Source organism: Carlito syrichta, unplaced genomic scaffold, assembly GCF_000164805.1.
Source record: "Carlito syrichta isolate Samal-C Ts95f unplaced genomic scaffold, Tarsius_syrichta-2.0.1 Scaffold309106, whole genome shotgun sequence".
In the NCBI taxonomy this organism is placed as follows: Eukaryota; Metazoa; Chordata; class Mammalia; order Primates; family Tarsiidae; genus Carlito; species Carlito syrichta.
The window spans coordinates 455701-471863 of record NW_007253202.1 but is presented as its reverse complement, the minus strand read 5'-3'; the positions used below and the strand labels follow the sequence as shown (position 1 = coordinate 471863).

The following is a 16163-nucleotide window of genomic DNA, read 5'->3' as shown; positions in this document are numbered from 1 at the left end:
CAGTCATAAGATGAACAAGTTCTGGGGATCTAATGCTCAGCATTGGTGGTGATGAATGTGTTCATTAATTTGATTGTGGTAATCATTATACATGCATACAAATCATTACATGTACACCTTGAATATATTCAACCCTTATTTGACAAGCAAATATTTTAAAATTAAAAAATCTACACACTACTACCACCATCTGATGATGTCTTTTAACCTAAGCCACAGTCTTCTTAGCTATAAAATGAGGTTTGCTCATGGTCTTTGAGGATCATGCTAGCTATATGAACCCATTCCATTAGCCTTTGTTGTTGCTTAATTACTTCTAAATCTTTCTCAAATTATTTTGTCATCTGTAATAACATCATCTTTGTACGGAAATGAGAAAGTAGGACATAAAAAGGGTTAAAGAATGCATTTAAGGCGACAGAATGAGTCAGTGACAGAATAAGAATGTTTTCAAACTCAATTCCTTCATTGAAATCCTCCCACTTGACTTCAGAGCTGCCTATTTTTATTTTCTTAAAATCTCTGGGGACAGTTATATTCTTTAATGTATATATTTTTTAGAGGACCTACAGATCTTTGTTGGAGTTGTTAACAATACAAGTATTTTCTCTTCACTTCTCTACTACTATGCAAGCACTACCAGAACTTTCATGGACAACTAGGAAGAGATTAGCAGTACTATGGAGAAGCATCTCTTCAACTACTGATTGCTTTTATCCTATTTCAATGCAGCATACTTCATTTCTTTTTAATAATTATTTTTATTTTAAAGATGTGAGGTACAATTCGGGGATAGGTAAATATGGAGCATAATTTAAATCAAATTATTCCACTCCTCATTACTATGCAATCTTAGAGAAATAATAATTATAACTCTAAATAATAATTATATGCATATTATGGTTTGAATATTTTACCCGAATTTCCTATATAATTTCACATCATCCCCAAGCCAGTTAATTATTATCTCCATCTTAAAGATTAGGAAATGGAGGCTCAGAGAAATTAAGCAATCTGCTTAAATTACTTAAGCAATTATTTCATTATACATCTAGTAAGTGGTAAAGCATGCATCCGTCTGAATCCAAAAAAAAAAAAAAAAAAAAATCAATGCTTTGCTACTATACTATGTATTTTTTAAAATACGGAAAATATTGTCACTATAAAATTGTAATACTGTGTAAAATATAAATGCTTATTAAGTACAAAATTACGTTTTTAAAGGCTATAATTTGATAGAAATTATATAGGATTTTAATTCTCACTTAAGTTTATTCACAAAGCTATATACCATTAGGTCAAGACTTTTTTGGACACACGGCTATGAAAGGATCCAGAAAGTAGCCCCTCATTCCTCTACATTCTAGTGAGGAATGTAAAAAGGATGAGAGAATTCACTCCCATAAGTAGGCAGGCTTCCTAATTAAAGGTGGAACAGATGAGAATTAAATATTTCTGCTATTATAGCATAGCCAACCTGACTTGTAATATACACATCTATTCTGTAACCCATTACCTTAAAAAAAAAAAACTGTGTGTAATATAAAATCCACAAAAGTAGTACAAGAAAATCAGGAGGCTGCTCTATTTCTTCACATTATTTTGAAGTCAACACCATTTAGTATTTCATTTATATACATGTTATTTTGTATGCCTAACTCAATAAAATCTACTAAATTTTCATTTTCACAAATACAAACTATGAAATGAATTTCAATAGATGGCACAGGTTAATTAACAGATCACAAATATAAAAGGACAAATCTGGTGCTAGAGACATAAGTTGGAATAATACAATCTCTGCTTTGAGGAAAATACTGATACATTTCCATGGGCAAAGAATAAGATAATCCATGAACCAAATAATCCAGAAAAAGTAGGAAAAAATAAGCCTATAAGAGCAGTACCAAAAGCAATTAATAAAGGTAATAGCAAGATAACTGATTTAGAAATTAAATATAACACTAAATATAACACTAAAGAGAGTTATTTGCTAGAAAGAGTTTTTTAAATGGGCAAACTTTTTAGAAGACAAACCAAAGGAGGAAAAAGACAAAAACAAATATGAACAATAGAAATGAAAAAGAAATTAACACAGAGATACAGATTTTTGCAATTATACAACTACCAAACTTTTGAGGAAATACTGGACATTTGATCAATATCATGATTTCCAAGGAGAACACATGTTTAAAAATGTCTATTACATAAGAAAATAGATCAATAATCCTGGCAAAAAAGTAAGACAACTGCCCCAGAACCATCCCTAAAAAGATAACAGACTCAGAAAGATTAGCTTGTAAATTCTATCAAATGCTCAAATAGCTTAATTCCTTCAGCAAACTGAAGTCTTTAATACTAAAGTATATGACAAAACACACATAATTCTGATTGATCAACATTAAGATATCGGTGAACATAACTTGTCACAGTTACTTATTGTTTATTAAAAATAAACATCAGAGGATGCCAAACAAGAATTTCATAAAGATTTAATATTCATTCTTAAAAAAAAAAAAACCTTGGTAAATAAGAAAAGGAATGCTTTCTTTTCTGAAAGCAATTGGAAGCATAAAAACTAATTTTGAGAAAAAGACAACGCTGCCAACTTTCATATCTATTCTTAAAAATTATCAGACATTCTAGCCAGTGCCAAGGGTAGGGGGAGACACACGGGCAACCCTTTCGGGTCCCCTCCCCCTGTGGGAGCTTTTCTGTTCTCTTAATGAATTCTGCTTTCTCACTTTCAAAAAACACATAGCCATAAATACAGAAAAGGAAGAACAAACACAATTTCTAAATAATATTGTCTATCTAAAAAGTCAAGCATATTAACTAAGAATTCTCAGTACCAATAAATATGGATTAAAGTTTAATAATGGGGAAAACATCATCATATTAATGTTCACTCTGAAGAAAGCTCACAAAAAACACTCCTATCATTTATTCCCCAGAAGCAAAATTACTCTGATTCCCCAGGATTCAGAATTGAATGACAGACTTGGTTTTATCACCAAACCACATGTGTTGGGGAACTATTATGTAACATCTCTCAGTGCATTTCTCCAGGTATAAATTTCATAATCACTCCTGCTCTGCCTTTCATATAGATTGGCGTTTAGAATAAAATGAAATTATGTAGGTAGAAATACTTGATATAACTGTGTGCTTTACAATGTGTACTGGTTGCATCAACCAATTCAAAATTCTGCTGAACCATTTAAACCAGAACGTACTCATATCCCTCTTCCATCGTTGTGTTTTTATTGCAGAATAATAATTAAACTACCTCCATCAAATAGATCAAATATAATATATTTGCAATCCCTTTCTTCTTGAAATAAAATATACTGGAAATTAATTACAAACCTGCTCGAAGAAGAGAAATTCAGCAAAAACAAATAGTAACTAATCTTTTCTTTCAAAATTTCCATTTTTGTACATTGGTACTTTCAAGTAGAGCTCACGTAAAGTGAGAAAAAGCCCACAGTAATACCTCTTGGCCAGAAGAGGGAGCTAATCATTTGGTCCACTTGACATCTATCATATCCTGTGCTACACTTAGTATCTTCAGCTTGGGCTTTGATTTGTGGCATTATTTCTATCACCTTGACTTAAAGTCCTGCACGTCTCATGGCTGACATCTCTATGACCTTTCTCAGATGAGAAAAACAATAATACTTACAATAAATAGTGGGGCTTTTATTTTCCTAACATACTTAGCAAACATTCAGCATCAAAAAACATACTATACCATGATAAAAGAGGGCTGATTGCATAACCACCCACAAATAGTATTGTTCTTATAAACATTTCTTGTCTTGGTTCTTCCAAGAAAGTTCGCCTAGAACACTTTTTATCTTACTACTAAAAATAGGCATATATTTAATAATAACCCCCATTATAAAACCATAATAATTTATAGAATACTCTGCTTAAGACATATGAAGAGCATAGCAAAATAATGAAAGAAAGGTTATGATAAGAAATTATCTCCAAATTTAACATCCTGAAAAAAAGATTAAATGCTTAATGCAAACTGACAGAAAATACTTAATTTAGATGCTATAGGTGGAGGTGAGAGGATTGCCTGAGCCCAGGGATTCAAGATCAGGCTGAGCAACTTGTCGAGACTCTGTCTCTACAGAAAATCCACAAGTTAGCCAGGCGTGGTGGCACGCACCTGTAGTTCCATCTACTTGAAATGTTGAGGTTGGAAGGATCGCCTAAGCCCAGGAAGTCCAGGCTGCGGTAGCTGTCAGTATGCCACTGACAAAGTGAGACTCTGACTCAAAATAAATACACAAATAAATAAAAGCTAAAAAAAATTTTACATTATTTTCATACCAAAGTATGAACTGATTATTTTTAACATACTAAAAAATATGTGTGTACATATATACACACACACATTCTGTCTTGGAGAGTGACTTAAAACAAGTGCGGCTATAACTTTTGCGTTATCAAAGGCCAAATGATGTTCCAAAACTAACAAGTAGACCAGTTTAGAGAATCTTCATTTTAACTGTAATGATATAAATATGCAGGCTGGAGCCATCATAGGACTCACGTAAATAACTTTTCATTGTAAAATTACTTTGATTCTGGATCGTGTCTCAGAGGAAGACATGTAGTTCATAGGCAATCAATGGAATCTTCTGTAGTTTTAAGACTTCTGCCAATGCTTCACCCCTCCTAGATACACTTGTATAATTTTATACTGCCAGAAGGGGAGGAAAAAAGCAGTCATGATATGAATATTTGTAATAAGAAGAAAAGCATACCTGGGTAATCTTCAGATACATGGACTGAGTAGGATACACTGTTAAAACAAGAAAAGAAAAAAAAGTCTTGAGTTACTGCTAAAATAGACAGGCTTTCACAAAACAAAACAAAACAAAAAACATTACCCATTCATTTATACAGAAACAAGTAAAAACAGATAATATCTAAAACGGTTTAGAAAATCTCTTTTATATTTGACATAGAAAACTTACAGATTTTTTTTTTTTTTGAGTTGGAGTCTCACTTTCAACCAGACTGGAGTGCAGTGACCGGGAGCCTCGACCTCCTGTGCTCCCGCGATCCTTCCGCCTCAGCCTTCCAAGTAGCCGGAACTACAGGCGCACGCTACCATGCCCGGCTAAATTTTTTTTGATTTATTGTAGAGATGAGGTCTCACCAAGTTGCCCAGGTGGGTCTCGAACCCACGGGCTCAGGCAATCCACTCACCTCAGCCTCCCAAAGCGCAGGATTACAGGCTGAGCCACCGAGCCTGGCTAACTTACAGATTTTTAAGATACACTTTCCATTAGTCTAAATGAGTCTTTCTAAAACAGTTTTGAAATATATATTTCTCCCAACAATTCTTTTAGTATATATACAGGTATTTCTTGTTTCAGCAACATGTGATAATGCCTAATCTATATTATTTGTTTTCTTTGCTTAGATCTTATCAAATCATATTTTCTTCCCAAAAAAGTATTCCTCTTATTTAGTATGACACTCAAAAATTTAAATATTTATTTTTAGCATTGTTTCCCCACCACATGCTGTAGTTTCAAAAAAAGTCCTTTATAAAAAAAGAATTAACAACATATAATGAAAGTATAACTAATAGTTATTCTTCATCAATCTTTCATCACACACAAACATATATAAACAAACTACCTTTTCAGAAAAATGCAGTTACTTCAAAAATAATTTGAATTGCATTTTAATAACAATTCCTTCCTTAGTAATGCCACTGCCTCTATGTGCTTATTTTACATGACACATGAAACTTCAACATACTTATTTGTTCACTTTTCTGTTCACTTTTCTGTCTCTATTGATTAGATAACAAGTCTCTTGAGGTTAGGGTCTCTGTCTTTTTATATTTGTAGTATAGTCACTTATTTTAGTACATGGCACACAGCACATGTATTCATTATTAGCTACTTGACTCGATCAGTGAAGCGGCCTCCTGCCACAGAAAAGTTAAAATTTAGTTTGAGTTCAGTCAAATTGTCTGCTTGTTAAAACAAACAAACAAAAAAATCAATTCTCTTTGAAGGAACATACAGAAGACAATCTGTACAAAGTATCACTCACAAAGATGTGTACAAATAGGAAAATATAACCAATTTTCAAGAGAAAAGACCTAAGTGTTGGGATTAGCCCACCATGATGTTAAAATAGTTATAAGTATGCTTAAGAATATAGAGGAAAAACCAATCTGAACAAGAAAGAGACAAATAAAAGCAGACTAGCGGGGATGCTAGGACACTGGGGGCAAAAGGGCAAACATTTGTATAATTAGAGTTTCAGAAGACCAAAAATAAAAAGAATAATACAGAAAAAAATCAAGAGCTGAAAATTTCCCAATTTTGGTGAAAGGCACACACGTGCAGATTGAAGAAGGTCAGAAAACCTGAAACAGGTAAGTACAAAGCAAATTACACCCAAGTACACAGTCAAACTGCTAAAAATCAAATATAAGAAAAACATTTTAAAAGAAGTCAGAGGAAATAAAATGACACATTATATATAAGGAAACTGATAAAAATCAGCGTTGACTTTTGGGGAGAGAAGGTAACTGTCAACCCAGAATTCTATACAGAGCCCACGTATTTATCAAAAATTAAGGCAAAATTAAAATTTGTTTAAACTTTCAGATAAAAATTGTCAAAATCTGTCCCCAGCAGACCTTAAGTATAAAAACTTCTAAACAAAGTTCTCTTGACTGAATAGTATCAGATGAGAAGTTAAATATTCAAAAGGAATGAGAAGTATTGGAAACTGTAAACATAAAACACTATTTTGTCTTAATGTAAAAATTATAGCACTTTTTTTTTCTGAATTGGAGTCTCACTCTTTTGCCCAGGCAGTGGCACACTCACGATCCCCACAGCCTCAACCTGCTGGGCTCAAGCAATACTTCTGGCTCAGTTTTTCAAGTAGTTGGAACTACAGGCCGCATGTCACCATGCCCAGCTAATTTTTTGTAGAGATGAGGTCTCACCAAGTTTGATTTATGTAGAGATGAGGTCTCACCAAGTTGCCCAGGCTGAACCCCTGGGCTCAGGCAATCCTCTCACCTCTGCCTCCTAAAGTGCTGGGATTACAGGTTAGCCACCACACCCAGCTAAATTAAAGCACTTTATCGTGGAATTCAGCACATATGTAAATAAATACATGTAATTATAGCATAATGACAGGCAGGGATAAAATGGCCATATATAGTTGCAAAGTCCTTACATATTATGTGAAATGGTACATTAAATCTAAGTAATAACTCTAATAAAAGTTAGGGAAATATCCCTAGAGCAGGCACATATGCACAAGTACACATATATATACACACACGTGCCAATAGATAAATTACAATGAAATTCCAAAAACCAATTTGGAACATCTAATCCGAAAGAAGGTAGGAAAGGAGTGATGGGACAAAAATCAGAAGGAACAAATATATAACAAAAAGTAAATGGAGAGCCCGAATCCAACCATATCAATCAATAGCTGAATTAAATGTTAATGGATGAAACACACTGAATAAAAGGAAAAGATTACCAGAATGGATAAAAAAGCAAGATCCATTCTATCTTTAAGAGAGCCATTAATACCTATAATCCTAGCACTTTGGGAAGCTGAGGTAAGAGAACTGCCTGAGCCCACAGGTTCGAGACCAGCCTGGAAAACTTGGCAAGACCTCACTTCTACAATAAATCAGAAAATTAGCTGGGCATGGTGGCATGTAGTGCCAGCTTCTTGGAAGGCTGAGACAGAAGGATCGCCTGGGCCCGGCAGGTCGAGGCTGCAGTGGCTGTAAGCATGCCACTGCATTTCAGCCTAGGAGACAGAGTGAGAGACTTCAACTAAAAAAACAAAACAAAATAGAGAGCCATTAACTACAAAGATACATACAGATTTAAAGGGTAGAAAAGAGACACCAATTAGAAAGCTTGTGAGGACTAAAGAAAGGATATAAAGATAAATATCATTCATATTGATAAAAGGATCAGTTTATCAGGAAGAGGGCATAATGATAAATGTGTATGCACCTAATAACAAAGCTTAAAAATATGTATATAAACGAAAACCTGACAGAATTACAGCAAAAATAAACAACTCTGCAATCACAGATTGAGTAATTAACAGAATCAATAAAAAAAAGAAACAACTAAAGACACAGAAGATCTAAAACTGATTTTCAAAGAACACTATGATTGCACAATATCAAGATATACTATACACTGAGTTATATATAACACAAATCTCAATAAATTTGAATACATGGATGGATGAACATGGCTCACCAAAGGTCTTACCCTGGTTTTCCTAGCAAAACTCGCCCTTACAACACTGAATCTTAAGTCCTTGAAAAGTGCCTGACTTTTAGAATTTGTGACTGGACTTAAGTCTTTGCTATGGTGGCCACAAAGTAATGCAACTTTTCCACAAAGGTCAAGTCCCCAAGACTCTACCAGTAAAATCTCTGGTGTACTGCTCAGTCCTTGGAAAGAGATTAGGCAGAGACAAAAGGAAAAAAAATAAAAGGCGGAATAAGTAGATGAGCAGAAAAGAAGGATGGTTAGTAATGAGATCAAGTATTGATATACTGTTATTTCATAAAGCATATTCAATTGTTCAGGATCTTTTTGTTTGATATTTGTTTTTTGGGGTTTTTTTGGTTTTTATAGAGTTGGAGTCTCACTCTGTCGCCCAGACTGGAATGCAGTGGCCACTCCCGGCCACCGCAGCCTCGACCTGCTGGGCTCCGGCGATCCTTCCGCCTCAGCCTTCCAAGTAGCCGGAATTACAGGCACGCACTACCACGCCCGGCTGATTTTTTTGATTTATTATAGAGATGAGGTCTCCCTGCCCAGGTGGGTCTCGAACCCACGGGCTCAGGCAATCCACTCACCCCAGCCTCCCAAAGGCGTGGGATTACAGGGTGAGCCACCGAGTCCGGCTTGATATTTGTTTTTCAGAAACAGTCTTGGTCTGTCACCAAGGCTAGAGTGCAATGGCACAATCAGAGCTCACTATAGCCTTGAACTCCAGGGGCTCGAATAGTCCTCCCCTCAGTCTCCCAAGTAGTTAGGATTACAGGCAGACACCACCTTGCACAGCTGATCATTTGTATCCCTGTATTGTTCAGGCTGGTCTCAAACTTCTGGCCCCAAGCTAACCTCCCACCTTCACTTCTCTAAACATAAAGATTACAATCATGAGTCACCACACCCGGACTATTGTTCAATTTTTAATTCAAGAAGCAATTTCTTGGTAACCTGATATAAGCCAAAAATTGTGTTACTGCCAAGTAAGGTTTAAGTAGAAAAATATCAGAGGAGATATCTCTGGGTGATTAATTCAGAGGAAGCAAGAGAATATGAAACAATAATGAATATGACAGACAAAGGAACGTGAACATTTTAAAGCAGTGTGGTACTGTTATCACTTTTTAAATAATATAGATTCACATGAAGTAACAAAGACTGTACAGAGGTCTCATGTGTATCAGCCAGTGTCCCCTACTGCATACAATTATGTACCTAGCTGGGCTTGGTGGCTCAGCCTGTAATCCCATGCCTTTGGGAGGCTGAGGTGAGTGGATTGCCTGAGCCCACGGGTTTGAGACCCGCCTGGGCAGGTGAGACTTCATCTCTACAATAAATCAAAAAATTAGCTGGGCATGGTAGCGCGCACCTGTAATTCCAGCTACTCGGAAGGTTGAGGCAGAAGGATCGCCGGAGCCCAGCAGGTCAAGGCTGTGGTGGCCGGGAGCAGCCACTGCACTCCAGTCTGGGCAACCGTGAGACTCCAACTCAAAACAAAAACAAAAACAAAAACAAAAAAGTCAATTATGTACCTAATAGTAGAATACCAAACCCAGGAAACTGGCATTTGTGCAATGTCTATACACAGTTCTATGTCATTCTATCACGTATACATCACGAACCCACTACCACAAATCAAAATACAGATCACTCAGCCCAAGCAGACACTAATCAATCCTCCATCTCTATAATTTTGTCATTTCAACAATTATACATAAATGGAATTAGAGCATGATGCATAATAGTATTTTAAGGTAGAATTGGTATTTTGAAAAATTAATTCAATGGGCAATATTTAGGATAGATTAAAGAACAAAGAGACCAGATTAAGAAGCTATCATCATAGTAAAATATGAGCAAATATCAGTGGGAAGGTATTAATGGGAATGAGAAGGCAGGAACAAATGGTGGATGTTGGGCCCCAGCCAAGAGCCCAGCTCTGGGAATCATGGCCCTAAATCAATGCCGAGCATTGCAAGACAAAATATCCATGCCTCAGATAAGCTGGGGTAACTATACACTATGACCCTATAAGAATTTATTTTCCCACGACTCACTCCCTTGCATAGTGAAACTGTACTATATAGAAATAAAATTGATGATCAAGGAGCCCCTTCCGATTTGGCAGTACTGTGTGACAAAAGCCTGGCACTTTGCCAGAGATTATACTCAGTACTGAGCTGAATGAATTCCCAACAGCCTACTATCTCAACCAACAGCAGTTGGCTTCATTTTTCATCCAAATCAATGTCTAAACCCAAAATGAGGCCTTAATTCATTCCTTTGTCTATCTCCAGTTAGACAGCCTCTTGTTGTTCAATTCAGACAAAGAGTCCAATTCTAGCTTTGAGGGCTACTAGCCGAGTGGTACAAGAAAAGTTAGTTTAATACAGTCAGACTCAATCTTTTTTTTTTTAATAAAATGGGAGAATCTGTAGCTTCCTTAGAGCCTGCTGTGATGACTTAATGGCTTAACAGGTGTAAGGACCCCAGGACAACACCAGACACATAGCAGCAGGTGCCGAGTAATTTTAGTCAGCTTCCAGTATAAGCAATTACAATTTACAGAAGTGAAATTACCATGAATGAATGTTCTCTGGGGAACTCAATTTGCTTAAAAAATACAATATATTACATTTATCAGAGACCAAAGCCAACACTGATGATTTTCTTTTATGGCTGTGTTGTCTTTATGATATTAGGAGACATTCCCATGTTTATGATCATACCTAATTTTTCAAATAGAACGCAGAAGCCCTGCAAAATGATTCATCAGTGCCTTGTGCTACAGCATTTTCTTGGTAGAAGACCAGAAGGAAAATCACCAGGACTGTAAAATCCTAATCAGTTTCACTTTGTGGCTTACAGAGTTCTAAGGGAAACAATCTAGTACAAGCAGACATGGATGATTAAGCTAAATGATCTAATAGGTAGTGCCAAAAAAAGTGCAAAGAGCAAGGCTTAAGTAGATTTAAAAGAATGGTTAGTATGTGCTGTCCATAATAAATACCATAAAGCAGGAAAATAATACTGTAGAGAAGTGAAAGTAAACATGAGAAGAAAGAAAAACCTGGAGCTCTGAATTCCTATCCAGAAAAAAAAATAATCCCTTCAGAATTGTGGAATATGCTAAATTACAGTTAATCACATGGAGGTATTTTGCCAGGGAAACTTAGGTCAGTCAAATATATGTTGAGTATGTACTATACGCACAGCATGGTGAAAGATTCTAAAAATCACAAGTCTGAAACTAGAACTTATATATTATTTATATTTTATACCTCAATAATTTTTCACAAGTGATTACTTTCAGTCTTACTCCTCTGAAAGCATGTGGCCTGACCAAAGACATCTCTCAATAGCCAACAGCTCCTGAAGAAATTTCCAGAGCAGTCCTCAGGTGTCCAATACCTAATCTTGCATGTTGATGATATATTTGTTTACTGCTATAATTGAAATCATTCATGAGGTATTTCTTGTATCTACACTTACCACTCACTCCATTACCATCCTTTTCCTTCAGAAATGTCTGTAATGAGCTAAGAATGGATCAAGTTTGGTCCTAGTTCCCAAGTTCACAGATCTAAAAAAACATATTTTAAGAGTAGTAGAGGACATACATTTTTACACAATAGAGACTGGAAGTTAGACTTGAAGATGAAAGAGTTTTAGACTTAGAAGACCTTTCCAATGTACTGACTCATATTTTATAAGCAGGACTCAAAATGTGACTTCCATCTGTAATGCGAAATTCCTGGGTCCTCAGTTCATACATTTTCAACTTCACCAGGAAGTTTTGATAGAGTAAGCAAAAATGAATATTTTATTGAGCAATAATATATTTTTATCTTGCCTTCCAAAATTTAAAAACTATTTTTCCAATGAACTATATCCTTATATTTCTTATCCCTCCTGGGTAGATTAGACTTTAAGCATTTACATGAGAAAAAGTAAAAAGAATCTAACAAAAAATTTTAGTTAATGGCAGTCAATCTTCCACCCTAGCTAAGGAGGTTATATGTCTCAATTTTCTTTGTTCATGTGCAAGTCAGCAGCTGAAACTTGAGAACATATGAACCCTACACTGCACCTCCAGACACACTGGAGCTTTCCAGAAGAAAAGCCACATCAACACTTACAGTTCTGTCTTCCTCACTCTTCAGTGTTGCAGGGTGTAAGAGACACTGTCCCACTATCTACCTCCAGATCCAACTCTAATCTCTCAAGATAGCAGGCAATTCTGAACCTGCAGGAAGCTCATATTTGCTGTTTGGATGCCATTCAACTTCCAAACATTTACCTTCATTTACATAATCATGTTCATCTTCCAAAACATTTTCCAATGATCCGGGTTAACCAGCTACAGCACGCTATAAACTACAATCCCTATGTAATTTTATCCCAGATTAGGGACTTCCAATTTTGGTTTTATTCTTTACCAAAAACCCTCACACATGATCTATATGGACCAACATGGAGTTGCACATAATTCCACAGTCTCGTTTCCCTTACCTCTAGCTCACCAAACCACCAGATGGCTACTATACCTTGGACTTTGATTTGGAGTGAAACTGCTCCCTTTCTAAAATCTCAAACCCCCACATCTGACTTTCTAATCACAATGTTATCATTTTACAGCTTTCATTCCTTTACTCCTACTTCTGGCATACTAAAACCATGCATTCACTCTTTGTGTCTTTACCGGTCCCTGTGGGCTTCATTTTTGTCTTTACAGTAGATTCCTAACTGTTCTCGGTAGCATCTTCACTTCCTTCATTGACAGCCTCTGCCTAACACTACTGCTCCAAACCATAGATCATGTCATATCTGGCATTCTCAGCTCCTAGACCTGGGCTGTGAATGTTGCTATTAAAGACAATAAAACTAAGGGGCCTAGTGCCCTTCAGACATGTAATCCTCAACACCACCTAGTAATAACAGCTTTGCTTGGTAATCCCAGAACTCACCCCTCATAGATTTCTTTACTTTTTCTTTTCAGTTGCTTTTTCAAATATTCACAACTTTTCTTTTCGTTTTTTTGTTGTTGTTGTTGTTTTCTGAGTTTGGAGTCTCACTCTGTCACCCAGACTGGACAGCCTCGACCTGCTGGGCTCTGGTGATCCTTCCACCTCAGCCTTCCAAGTAACTGGAACTACAGGCGTGCGCTACCACGCCCAGCTAATTTTTTGATTTATTGTAAAGATGAGGTCTCACCAAGTTGCCCAGGGGGGTCTCGGACCCGCGGGCTCAAGCAATCCACTCACCTCAACCTCCCAAAGTGCAGGATTACAGAGACTATCAAATGGTTACTCTTTCAAGGAATTTCCTAAATTTTGTCTACCACCAACCACCACCTACAACCTCATTCTTCCCGCCAGGAAGAAGGAAATGTCTGCCCTTTTCTCTAAGTCTAATAATACATCTACTTGCTTTTTAGAACCCCTAAATGCATACTCCATTTGGGACTTTGTTCGATTAATTTAATCTAACAATTCCACAGTTTGAAATCTATCAAAAACATATAATTATGTTAGTGGGAAAAAAATGTAGCCAGAAAGAAATTAATGATAGCAGTATTTAAGCAAGAAATTTTTTAAAAGCCAAAGTGTTAAAAATAGACGTATATGAATTACTGTAAGCACACAAAATCTGCCCCTGCCCTTCTTCACAGTAATTCAACATGAAGACAAAAGCATTAAGTTCTTGTTCTAGAAAGAACATCTTTCTTACCCATGAAAAAAATTATTACCCCTTTAAAAGATGAAAGGATGAAGATGCATATTCAACAATTACATGTTTCTCAATAATATGTTCCTATTTCCAAAAGCTACTTTGATAATTTTTTAAAGTTATTAAACTTTCAGTAATGAAGTCAGAGGATCAAAAGTAATGATTTTTTATTTGTTTGATTTTTAAGCAAGTGGTCAATTCAGCAACTTCCATGCTTCAATATTACACCATAGGTCAAAAGTTTCCACTTCTAAGTAAGCTATTTTCTCAACAAGGAGGAAGTTGAAAGAACTAAGTCTGACTTTGATTTAGTAACACTAATGCATGCTTTATTTATGGTATTAAAAAAGTGAGAAAAAAATTTTATGCTACCATAATTCCATGCAACAGCCAACAGTATACTTAGATAATGTTCTGCTTCTCCCTCTTTCTTTGATCATAGCCAAGAATAAAAGAACACAAATATAATTCTGATAAAATATAAATATTTATTAGAGCATGCCAAGCCAACAAACACTGACAACTCCATTCATTATATAAATACTATTTCCATATTTCTTCCCCAAAGGTTAATGTCTGGGCTTTTTTTTCTCTGCACACTTTGCAACTATAGTCTTTTGATAAATATTCACTAACATGTAGATGCCTTTACTTTCATTGTTTTACATCTAAGTTCAAGTTATAAATGGTTATAAAAAGTTTAAAGCTGCTATAAATGATATATATAGCATACCAACGCTGAAAAATTGAATATAATTGAGTCATTTTATAGCCAAAGTAAGGCTTTGTTGAGGCAAGAGAACATGTTTTAAGAAAACATTATACATATTCAGAGAGATAACTGCAGCAGACAGTATGATCCTATCTCAGCAACTTTCTCAAATATTTAAGGTAAATAAACAGTAATTTATAAGATAATTTCTTGTGGAATATCAAGCATGATTCTTAATAGCACCTGAGGCCCCTCCCTGCAGGATCTATCTACTTGTCTCATGATGGTCTTATACCACTGCTCTGCGTCTACTCTATACTCTTAAAAAAAAATGACTCCAGTTCTTGAACATGTCATGTTCCCTCTGTCTGGAATTCTCTCTCTCCCTCCCTCCTACTACTCCTTTTATTTCATCTTTTAGATCTCAACTCAAATGTCACTTCTGAGAAAAAAAATGTTCTGATGGCGCTTCCCAGGCTTGGTCAGATATTCCTATAGAGCCTGCAATTATATGCCCATTTGCATGTCATCTTAACATTTGCTTTCCCCCATAAACCCAGGAGAATAGAAGGCAACTGTTTTTTCATCGTCTCTCTAGCACCTACCATCCTACCTAGTATATAGTAGGAATGCTATAAATATTTGTGGAATGATTGATAAAATATAGAAACCCTAAACAGGAAGCAGTGGCTCCCACCTGTAATCCCAGCACTTTGGGACGCTGAGGTGAGAGGATTGCCTGAGACCAGGGTTCGAGACCAGCCTAGGCACGTTGGTGAGACCTCTACTCTACAATAAATCAAAAAATTAGCCAAGTGTGATGGAGCACACCTGTAGTTCCAGCTACTTGGAGGGCTGAGGTGGAAGGATTACCTGAGCCCAGCAAGTCGGGGCACATCACTGCACTCCACACCAGTCTGGGCGACAATGAAACTCTAACTCATAAATAAACAAACAAACAAATAAATAAATACATAAATACTTAAATACTTAAATAAAGTATGTATAAAATCTTTGATCTTTCAACTCTGAATAACCATCCTCACAAACATGAAGTTGCAAATATGAAGAGTATAGGAGAAAGAAAACAGATTTTCGAATATGACGAATCTGAATTGACTTCTAGAAGCCTTTACTACCTGTGTAAACCTGAGAAAATTAAATTGGCTAACTCCCTTCTGTTCATTTGAATAGACAATATCTAGTTCCTAGCATTGTCAAGAGAATTACAAGGAATATGATATGTGGAAGCAAGTAGCTTTGTGAACTGAGAGGATATGATCAATAAAGTGATTTCTCAATTCCCTCCCACCTCTCAGAAAAATAAAGAATGAATACAAACAAAAGAAATCTGTAATGAACATCCACATTCCATTCCAGGCCCCCTCAATTCCATT

At 35.9% G+C, this 16163-nt stretch overlaps 1 protein-coding gene across 2 annotated transcripts in view; it reads right to left on the bottom strand.

Moving 5' to 3' along the window:
• Window positions 1-16163, bottom strand: part of PARP8 (poly(ADP-ribose) polymerase family member 8) — a 194175-nt gene that overhangs the window by 84569 nt on the left and 93443 nt on the right. For both annotated transcript variants that reach the window (XM_008066783.2, XM_021716967.1), the window contains exon 4: window positions 4785-4822. In XM_008066783.2, the coding sequence (XP_008064974.1) occupies window positions 4785-4822 (38 nt within the window). The remainder of the gene's footprint in view (window positions 1-4784; window positions 4823-16163) is intronic.